General features: G+C 44.3%; 1 protein-coding gene across 4 annotated transcripts; it reads right to left on the bottom strand.

Moving 5' to 3' along the window:
• Positions 1 to 5,214: 5,214 nt before the first annotated feature.
• LOC103710640 (brassinosteroid LRR receptor kinase BRL1-like) lies at positions 5,215 to 9,786 on the bottom strand. 4 transcript variants are annotated; one of them, XM_008796457.6, is made up of 3 exons: positions 9,533 to 9,786; positions 9,358 to 9,440; positions 5,215 to 9,260 (listed from the first exon to the last, which is right to left on the bottom strand). In XM_008796457.6, exon 3 carries the CDS (start codon positions 9,145 to 9,147, stop codon positions 5,509 to 5,511), a length of 3,639 nt encoding a protein of 1,212 aa, XP_008794679.4. In that variant the 5' UTR covers positions 9,148 to 9,260; positions 9,358 to 9,440; positions 9,533 to 9,786; the 3' UTR covers positions 5,215 to 5,508. The 4 variants fall into 4 exon arrangements, with proteins under 4 accessions (XP_008794679.4, XP_088572499.2, XP_088572498.2 ...); XM_088716373.2 differs by having other exon boundaries at positions 9,362 to 9,440; positions 9,533 to 9,762; XM_088716372.2 differs by having other exon boundaries at positions 9,358 to 9,461; positions 9,533 to 9,757.
• Between the last annotated feature and the right edge of the window lie 1,178 nt (positions 9,787 to 10,964).

Here is a 10,964-nt window from a genome sequence, read left to right as displayed (position 1 = left end):
GATTCTGCTCTGAAAGTATTCTCGAGTTTGGTGAAGCCTCCCATGTCTTTCTTCTGTTGAATAGCCTCAGCGTGATGATACTTAACTGGTCAAAAAGTGTTCCCAGTCAAAAATTCATTCTCCAAGTTCTAACTTTAATTACAAACAAATCAGCTGCTTCATGATTGTTTTTGTTAATTTTTTCATCAAATGGGTATCTTAGAAGTTTCAAATTAAGTTTCTAGGCCTCTTTCGCCCCCTTTTAAGATGAGCATTACTGAGCCCAGATTATATTTTTGGTTGGTCAAACATGGTATGGTGCCATCCTGAAAGCTTAGCTCACGCAACTCGTGCTTGACCAAGTCAGGGCATGCTTTATGAAATGGCACTGCACCTGGATAAAAAGCATAACCTGCAGCACCACGAAAGAAGCCATGAATGATAGTCTGGATCAAAAACAAAGCAAGGGAAGCCAGGAAGACCAACTATTTCTTGTTCTACGTGACACAAACGCGGGACATGAAAGCTAAGAACAGACGCTGAAATCCATGCACGTCCAAGTGAAACAGACAGGCACCAGCTAGAAATCCGGAAAACTAGATTGGTGGCGCGCCTGTTAGCGAACCAAAATTAGTAACTATGTAACACGTAATTATAGTAATGCTGTTGGTGCACTTGTAACAACCTATACCGATATACCTCGGGCCTAACCTATTATGGATATACGGATTAATAGGAGTTTGCTATGTGGCCTTCATTGGGGGCACTATAAAGATATTTAAATCTCCTCTGACGGTTGATAGCTGCAATAAGGTGCACATCTGTCTTACTCGGTTATCGAGCAATAAGGCGCACATTTGTCTTAATATTGACTCTTGCCGGTATAGGCAGTACCTAGAAAACCTCTAGATACACTCTTCTTGATGCTTTTCTCCATGCTGGCTTTTTTTTTCTCTCTCAAATCTCTATTGTTTTTTAAGATCCATGCCTTAACAAATTCCATCAAGTGATTTTTTTTTTTTAGTTTCAAGATAGACTATTGATGTTAGACCATCTTCTTCATCTGAGCACAGCCACAACTTTCTCGACAGACTATCTTTTTAACTCGGACCGATCTCGCCGACCTCATCAGCACCAATCTCCAAGTGCCTCATGGTCGGGCCGAATAAAATATCTATGTCAACACATAAAAGAAAGAGACCAAAAAAACTGGCTCTACTGTTTGTGCTGACATAACATTTTTTTTTTTTGTTTTTGTTTTTTGGAGGTGTGCATAGCATCGTGACAGTTCTTAGGCAGTGTATTCTTGGAATGTACAATTATTACTCTAAAATTTATGAAATGGATCCACCTAGTTAGAACATGAAAGTTCTAGTTATCCGAAGAACGTTTCAATCATTTTCACAAATGTAATCCGGTGATTCATACACAAAGTCCTTCATGGTTAGAGGGACAATTCATGAAAGACCAAATCGGACCGATCGTGGTCGACAAGCCTTAGCTCATCTAAGGTTGACGAAATTTTGATCGCTTAGATATGCAGTAAAAATAAAAATTTTAATAGTCATACCAAATGATCTGGGATTAGATTCGGCTTCTTCAAAATATAGACATTAAAAGGAGAGCAATGCACCATTGTGTAGCCCATGCCCTTTCTACAAGAATTTTTTTTTAAAAAAAGAAAAACTAAAAAGTTTAAGTGCCACCAAATATCGCACCCCAAGAAGATGCGAGTTCTAAGAAAAAGAACTTGATATATATACTTAGCATTAATGCGAAACAAGGATATCAAAATGATCCAATGTCAAGTTTAACACTGTGTCTGCGCGCGTACCTTCAGCACAGACAAAATTCACAAAGCTGCTATCAGTAACCTGAAGTATTGATTTGAGAGAACCAGATCAAGAAAATGATTTGAGAGAAAGTGACGCAACTATTTTGTTCGGAAAACTCAGGAGTAAGGACACAGCCCTCGGAAAAACTGCATCTTTATCCTGCCATGAGATCATATGGTCCATAGTGCCTATTGTTTCACAAAAAAGTTATGGTCATGTCATCCGTAAACAGTGTCAGCAGGTATTACGCACAATCTGAAAGCCAAAACATATTCCCTTCCTATAAAGTGGAAATATACGATTGTCCGGTAAATCATACTAGATTATGCAGAGCCTCATAGTACAAATCTTCGTACCTCGTTAATCTGATTAAGTGTTAGCTCATTAGGGCTGGAATTGAGCCAGGGCCGGCCTCGAGCCTATTGGACTGGGCTGACTTCGAATTAGACTATGGGTTAAATCCGAAAAAATTTGAATCTGGTTAGGGCTTAAATATAGGGTCGTATATTTTTCAGGTAGGATTCGGATATATCATTGGCCCGGCCCGAGCTCGGACAAGGCCTGAAATGAAGCCCAAACTTAGACCCAGATCTAGTTCGAACTCAAGCCGAAAACGAAGTCTGAACTTAGGTACTTGTTCATGAATTGCTTAGAAAATAGAAATGTCACTTCCAATTGTGTTACAGCATTTGATCAAAAAACTATGAAGCTACGGTATGAAAGATTGAAAGATTAACCTTCAATGGCATTTGGGCCAACCTAATATTTAGCCCAAATAGATAATTCAGGTGGCCCAATTGAGTTCGGATCAGGGTCGGATCACAATTTTTCAAAAGTCTTCAGGCCTAGCCCAACCCGTTCCCAAGCCTACAGCTCATCAACCATCACGCCAGCAATTATCCTTTGAACCAAACTTCTAGCTTGCAACTACCACGTCTCCTCTTGTTAATCAGATGTTGTAATGTAACGATGAAAGAGTACACATATGGTGAATACCTAACAACTATATATTTCCACTACTAAAACTCTAATCTCGCAGCGATCATGCTCATCTAATTTGCATGCATACCTGAACAGGCGTAAGCCAGATCTACCATGACGGTCAAAAAAGTTGGCAATGACATTAAAATGTTGAAGAATATTAGGTGTGTAAATGGTAAAGGATGATATTGGGCCAACCAAGTAACTCGAGGGACCAAGTTAAAACTTTTTAAACTAGAGAGGATCTGAGTGTCACAGGGGCAAAACTGAGAGGGTGAAGTGCAATTTAAACTAAATTTTAATATACTGGGTCAGGTGACAATTGTTGGATCCCTTCTCTCACACACAGGTCGGCAAATTAGCTTATGTGAAGATGGGCTGGGCCTTGTTATTCGAGTCCTTACATGCATTGACCTACGGGGAAAAGGAATGAACTATTTCGCAGATGACAAGCTTATGAAATGGAAATCCATCCCTTCAATTCCAGAGAATATGGCCTTGTTAAGCTAAGATACAGAAATGGATACTCATGTGGTCCGTGGGAATAATTTTTCCTTATTGAAATATAGGTGATGCTTGGGTTTATGATGTCCGAAAAATAGTTTTTGCATATTTGCTTGATCATGTGAAAATAACATATTCCGGACCAGTTTATGTTTGGTTGATCATTTATTCTTTAGAAAAAGTTGTGTAAAATATTTGTTATGCCCTTAATGAAGGAAAAGATATTATCTTATTCTGTCTAAAGTTTAAGAGTATTTTTTGAAAAATTTTGATGTCCTACAAGAATTTTTTCTTTCCCATAAAAATGTAAAAATCTTATTCCTATAAAAAAACTATTTTTCCATGTCTCTCTTTTGAAATATTACTTTTATCTTTCATACACCAGCTTTCCACCTTTGATAGCTACTACAGGGCATAATTGTAATGGAAAATACCGATCTGTAAGAACTTCTTGTTAGGATTTGATCAGGATTATTAGGAGTCACTCTGTGGAAACATGCTATAAAAGAATCCGACGCGTTGACAAAAGAGGTTTTCCTTCCTCTTGTCTTCATACGTTTTGTCTTGTATACGAAAGTAGATGACTGAATAAAACTACCATCTAAAGAGATGGCAAATCCTTATCATTTCCCTGTCATTGGGGTTGTTTCCTCTAACCTCCATTTTCAAAAGGATTTAGTCTTTGTCTAAGAAGGGACCACTTAGAAGGTGGGTCTTAGTCTCTGGGGGGGTCCCCTAAATAATTGCGTGTACACATCTCCAATCTATTCTCCTTGATTCTAAAGAAACCCTTCCATCCCCAAGCATTGGATAGCCTTATTTTGACTCCAAGGAAAAGCTCCCCTGTTTTGTCCTTTGCTTCATCCTTCTCGGTCATGTTTAGCTCACGTGTATGTCACGACCTGCACATGAACATAGCCACCATCATGGATTCATGGCCAATGAAGGCATCTTGGTCACCCAATACCTAACCTTGTTGATAAAACTATGCACACGTCCCCATTTATGAATTGTGGTATAGATAGCGATAGTTTCCCTTCCCATTTCCTTGTCCAAAGTTTACTTTAGAGAATAATGTCCATGATGCTTATTAGTTTGGTGGCACTTGGCTACAGAGTATGAACCAATTGGTCAGTAAATTATTCGTTTTTGCGTGCATTGGATGAACTTGCTGACGAGTGTGGAGAAAGAATGGTATAGAAAACAATAGATATGTGACAGCTTCCGGCAGGTGGGGTGAGAGCTTTTGTTTGATGATTTTTAAAATGCTGGTCCCTGTATACTGAATGCCGTTTGTACTTGCTCACTAGGATAAAGAGCAAGAACATGAAACACAATGCATGGTGTTATGATTCTCCAAAGTTTGATTCAAAGAAGATATCGAGTGGATTCCACATTTTGAGTTCTTTCTGAAAACCAAAAACATCAAACACTTCTGTAAATTGACACAAGAAACTATATTTTGCAGTATGAATTAACAGGGGGACTCTGCGTTACCTCTGGTTCCTTAATTAGCTCTGAAAAGGGTTCAGAAGAACAATAGACTTTTTAAGGGAACAAACAATATGAATAGTTTTTGTAGCCCAATGGTGATTAAAACAATCAGGAAATTGCCTTCTTTTTTTTTTTGAAGTAAAGAAATGTAAGTGGTCTGCAATCTAGGATGTATTTTGATTGATTACCTCCTACATGCTTAAGCCAGAGTCCATCATTGTTCTGCAAAGAAATACCAAAGCAGAGATGTTTTTAATATTTTAAGTCAGTTCCCAATACAACTTTCTTCATTTCTTTCAGAAAAAAAAAAAAAAAAACTTTGATCACTAAATGAAAAGAATCCCATGGCCAAATTTGTGTCTTAGAACTCATCACATCCACATGCATGATGAACAAGATGGACATATAAACCACACACATAAAAAAAAACAGTGGTTTAACATATATAAGAATCAAAGAAAAGTGTACATGGGACCGTGAAGTAATCCGAGATACCTTCCCTTCCCTTCCCTTCTCTCCCATTGAACAACAAAGGATTTTCTCTGATTTAGTCTACAAACTTTTCTTTCTCCTAAACATTCTTGTGCTATTTACAGTAACGAAAATGGTGTAATCAGACACTTAAAGACTAATTAAATTCCTCTGGAACGGCAGCGACCAACACTCAACCATTCCAAACACAACAAAATTTGCGACATCACTATCTCATGCAGATTTAAGGTGCTTTCTCTCTGGATTCATCGATGATGGTTCTCTCAACAGAAAACCCATCAAGGAAATCGCTGTCGGTGTCGATCTGCAGCTCTCTAAACATTGCCATCACCTGAATCATGGTCGGCCTCCGCAGCGGTCGGTCATCCAAGCACTCGCAAGCAATCTTTAGATACTGGTATAACTCGGCCTCCCCCGACTTCTTCTTCCCCAGCAATTCAGGGTCAAAGATCTCACTGCTTCTGCTCTCCTTCACCATCTGCTTCACCCAACCGACAAGATTGTTGTCGCCAAACTCCATGGGGTCTATCGGCTTCTTCCCCGATAGGAGCTCCAAGAGCACGACTCCATAGCTATAGACATCGCCCTTGGTGGTGCATCGGAAGCTCTGATAGTACTCAGGGGGCACGTAGCCTGGTGTTCCTGCGAGGGTGCTCACGCTGAGGTGGGTGTCGAGAGCATTCATGAGCCTCGCCATCCCAAAATCAGACAACCGGGCCTCCAAGTCCTCGTCTAAGAGAACGTTGCTCGACTTCATGTCTCGGTGTATGATGTGAGGGATGCAGCTGTGGTGAAGGAAGGCGAGCCCCCTGGCCGAGGCGATGGCGATCTTCTTCCTCGCTGCCCAGTCCAGTCTGATAGCATCCCCCTTGCCCCTGTCATGAAGAAGAACATCCAAGCTTCCAAATCTCATGTACTCGTAGACCAGAAGCCTCTCGTCGCCGATCTTGCAGTAGCCCAGCAGGGGCACTAGGTTCCGGTGCTTGATCTTGCCGATCGTCTCCATTTCGGCCGTGAACTCCCGGTCGCCCTGGCCCGTGACGTGGATCAGCTTCTTGATCGCGACGACGCTCCCATCCCTGAGCCGGGCCTTGTAGACCTCGCCGAAGCCGCCGGACCCGATCAAGCTGTCGGCGCTGAAGCCATTGGTGGCCTCGAGGAGGTGGGCAAATGTTAGCTTCCTCAGTGGCTTCTCGAAGGTGGCCACGTTGATGCTGAGAGGCTCGAGAACACCTGAAAGCTTCCAGCTTGCGGTCCCGGAGGTCGGGAGGCTTTCCACATAGGCACCTCTCAGCTCCTTGGTCTTTTGGTGCCGCCTCATTTTGTACAGAGCCAGCACGAGCGACAGTATGATGAGCAGAGACAGAGCGATGCCAATCAGCATGCTCGCGCCGAACAGCCGCCTCCGGCCGCCGGAATTGGAATGGAGACCGCGGTTATCACCGTTGGCCCCGCAGGGGGGCAGAGGGACCCCGCAGAGGCCGGAATTGTTCTCGTACCGTGAAGCTGGGAATGTCGTGAGCTGGCCCGATGTCGGGATCGGGCCGGTGAGATTGTTGTTGGAGACATCCAAGTCGCTGAGGAACGTCAGCGTGCCGAGCGCCCCCGGGATGCAGCCGCTGAGATTGTTGTGTGAGAGGTCGAGCGCTCCGATCATTCTCAGACCTCGGAAGCTCTCCGGTATGATCCCCGTGAGCCTGTTGTGGCCCAAGTTCAGAACTTGGAGATAGTCCATGCCTCCCAGGTTCTCCGGCATCTTCCCCGAGAGCAAATTGTAGGAGAGATCGAGGTAGATCATGCTCCCGTTGCTCGTGAAAGAGTAGACCGTTGTTCCGGTGTATATTCTTGTGGAGGGGCAGGAATGCACCAAGGGGAAGTTCGCAAGCCTCTCAGGGCGGATGCTTTCGAACTCGAACAGAACGCCGGCGCCGGGGCAAATGTTCCCACCCTCGTTCCTCAAGAATGCAAAGTGTTTCCCGGACACGATGCCGGGGACTATGAGCCCTGTTTGCGAGGCGAGGGCGGGCGGGATGGAGCCAGTTAGGCCATTGCTATTGAGGTCGAGCCATATGAGATTCCGGCAGCTGCCGAGCTCCGGTGGTATGTCGCCGGAGAGCGAGTTGTTGCCCAATTGGAGGATCGCCAGGTTCTGGAGGTTGCCGATGCCGCTGGGGATCCTCCCGACGAGGCGGTTGCCGGAGAATGACACCCATATAAGATTCACGCACCTGGTGAAAGACGAAGGGATGCTTCCGCTGATGATGTTGTAGCTGAGGATTAGCGTCTCCAAGCTCGCACTATTTGAGCATAGGTCTTGAGGTATCTCGCCGGAGATATTGTTAGCCCAGACGACCAAGTCGGAGAGCCTCGGAAGCGACCAGATTTCCGAAGGAATCGGGCCGCCCAAGAAATTGAAGCTCAGGTCGATGGTCCGGAGACTGGTACAGCTTCCCAACTCCGGCGGCACCGATCCTCTCAAGAAATTGTTGGGCAGCAGGATCCTCTGGAGAGAAGGGAGAGATGAACAGAAGCCAGCTGGGATTTTGATATCGCCGGCGAACTCATTCGATCCAAGGTCAACTTCTTCGAGCAATGTACAGTTGGTCAGCGCCGGCAACGGCACCCGACCGGTGATGTTGTTGAAGGGAAGGTGGAGACGCTTTAGAGAAGGCAGAGTACCGATCACTTTCTCGACAAAATCGCCGGAGAGCTGGTTATTGGCGAGGTCTAGCATCTGGAGAGAAGAGCAGGAGACGAAGGTTGGCGGCAGCCCGCCGGTGAGCTTATTCCCGGACAGGTTGAGCTCGACGATAGTCCCACATATCTGGCCTAGCTCCAGCGGGATTTGGCCAGCAAAACCATTGTTAGCCAGTGATAGGTGCTTCAGATTGGTGAAGTTCTTCCAGAATGCTGGGATTTCATTCACGAAATGATTGCCGGAGAGGTCAAGCCTCTCCAGCTGCCGGCAATTGACCAAGCTCGGCGGCAGCCTGCTGCCATTTAGGCCATTGTTGGACAAGTCGAGCGCCGTGAGCCCACCACAGCTCCCGAATTTGAAGCTTGAGAAATCACCGGAGAGGTTGTTGTGCGAGAGGTCTAATTGCTTCAGCGAGGCCGGCGAATCTGATATGAAGTCCGCCGGAATCTCCCCGGAGATACTATTGTATGAGAGGTCAAGAACAGTGAGATTAGTGCATGACGGCACGCCCTTCAGGCCCCGGGCGAGCTTGTTGTCGGACAAGTTGAGATAGTTCAGATTGCTGCAGCTCGAAAGCGAGGAGTTGAACAGCCAGTGATCCGATATCTGGTTGCGGGACAGATCGAGCACCGGGATCGAAGATCCGAATGGAAAAATGCTGCCGGGGATCGAGTTTCTCGACAGGTTGAGCGAGACCAGGCGCCGGCAAGAGGCCAGGAAGTCCCCTGGAATGGTTTCGTTGAAGCTGTTCGACGACAAGTCCACGGTCTCGAAGCTGCAGGGGAGAGAGGAAGCTCTGCTGCTGTAAGAGAGATTGCCGTGGAACGAATTTCCATGGAGATCAACGTCACGGAGGTCCGGCAACGCCATGAGCGCATCGATGCTGAGCCGGCCAATTAGGCCCAGGTTGCGCAGCTTGAGGCCCCGCACCCGGCCGCCGGCCGGCGAGCAGATCACACCAGTCCACGAGCACGGGGCGTCCGAATTCGGACTCTTGGCACTGCTATTAGTGGTCCAGTTCTGCAAGAAGCCTTTGGGATCGTGCTCGACCGATGAAAGCTTGAATGAGATCAAAGCGGAGACTTCGTCGGTCGCCGCCATGGAAGAAGGGGAACTGCACAACAGCATCAATAGGAGGACCAAGAAGGCGAATACGCTCTCCATAGCTCAAAATAAGTGGAAAAGATCTCAGAAGAATCGAGCGCTCTCCTCTCTCTCCCTCTCCTTGGCTACCAAGACTCACACATCCCGGAGGCCTCCAATGGAAACAGAGAGCTCTGTTGATTCCAAAAAAGGGAATTTTTTTTTATAATCAATATGATAAAACTAGGATGTGCCAAAGGATGAAAAAATTCAGGAGGATCGAATACTTACTGACCAAAGTCTTTACGTTGTTGAAGAAGAAGATCAAATTTTGATACAAACCCAGCTTTCTCGTTTGCCCAAGAAATCAGAATCTACGGATAAAAACCGATAAACTAACATCAAAAAAATCGAATTTTTAGAGGGAAATAGATGGAAAGCTTGCATCTTTGAAGTCAGAACTGACCTTTGTAAGCTCTGGGCGGCCATAATATTCGATTATTTGGAAGAAACGGGGCGTGGGAACCTTCTAAACCTCTCAAAAAGGGTTTTCGATGGAAGCGTTTGAAGGAGACATGGATTCACAGTGGGTGGATGGAGAAAGACCAGGGGGGGGAGAGAGAGAGAGGAAGGGGAGAAGGTGAGGGAATCCAATAAACCCAGGTGGAAGAAAAGCGCCCGGTAGGAATCCAGAGCATTTAGTTTTTAATCATGGGGTTTAAGAGGGGTTTGTTTGCGTCTTACTTCAATTATCAAAAAAAAAATGCAGTTTAATTACCAAAGATGAAATTTTTTTATTTTTTTCTCGATATCTCAAATTCCGAGTCCAGTCAAACTCGGGAATTGATTCTCCCGAGCCCGCCTTTTTGGCCCCCCTCTTTCCCAGATATATCTTACGTGCCATTTCATCTTTTTATTTTTTTCTTTTCACCCCTCCCCACTGATGAATTTTTAATGGCAAAACTTTCTTGCTGTGCCTCCCAGTGACTCTTTCAATTTGGTACTAAGCCCTTATACTACTTAGTACAGGTCCTCGTCAGGTAGTGCTTTATACGTACCTCAAAGCACTTCGAATCTTTTCAATCATCCATCTACATAGATCTCGAAGCAACCATCACGCGGTCCAAAATGAATTCAAAAGTGAATCCTTTCTTGGTGCAAAAGATGCGACTCTATCCCTTTAGTTCGTTAGTTAGGACTGATGAGGGAGGATTTTATATTATTGTATCATTTAAGCAGTAGAGGGTTGATAAATTGATGGAACAACTTCGTGGCTTTGTATTTCGCAATTGCCATGAAAGTTGGTTGATTTCTTTGTTGAATTATGAGGAAGGTGGGGGATGTATGACATAAGACGATGTTATTATTGTTAGAAGTGTATGCTAAGAAACTTTATAGATAAAGGCAAACGACCTCACAAGCAAAAGAGGCGCCACATCTTCTCTCACGGAGAACATCAAACAGTGAGTGGGAAGCTTTGTTTTTGCTCCACTTTGGTCTGACATTACGTAAGATGCTAAAGGGGGGAAAAAAAAAAAAAGTAAGAAAGCTCAACCTCAGCTCGTGAACTTGTTTCTAGGTACGTGGAATTCCTGTCTCGGTGAGAAATTTCTCAAATTTGGTTGGTGGTCCTGAAGTGCCTTTTAGGATAATAGAAGATTAAAGGGCATCGCTAAATAGATATGAGTAATAATTAGCTTTGTTAATGTTTAAAATCCCACAGAATTTCTTGAATCTAATGCTAAATTTTATAAAATTTGATTTAAAAACAAAGCAACAATAAGGCTATACAGAAATTGTTTTTTAACTAAAAAAATACACGATAAAGAAAATATGAGCCAATTTAATGTATTATAAATTAAACAAGGTGGACCAATTAGTTTTCCAAGAAGTCGAGA

This window comes from Phoenix dactylifera, chromosome 2 (assembly GCF_051530095.1).
Source record: "Phoenix dactylifera cultivar Ajwa chromosome 2, Ajwa_hap1_PhDact_Kaust_v1.1, whole genome shotgun sequence".
In the NCBI taxonomy this organism is placed as follows: domain Eukaryota; kingdom Viridiplantae; phylum Streptophyta; class Magnoliopsida; order Arecales; family Arecaceae; genus Phoenix; species Phoenix dactylifera.
Note: the sequence above shows the minus strand (reverse complement) of the source record. Positions and strands in the feature narration are given on the sequence as shown.

Bases quoted from the DNA above. Each gene is read 5' to 3' on its own strand.
- LOC103710640 (XM_008796457.6), bottom strand. From the start codon at position 9,147: ATGGAGAGCGTATTCGCCTTCTTGGTCCTCCTATTGATGCTGTTGTGC.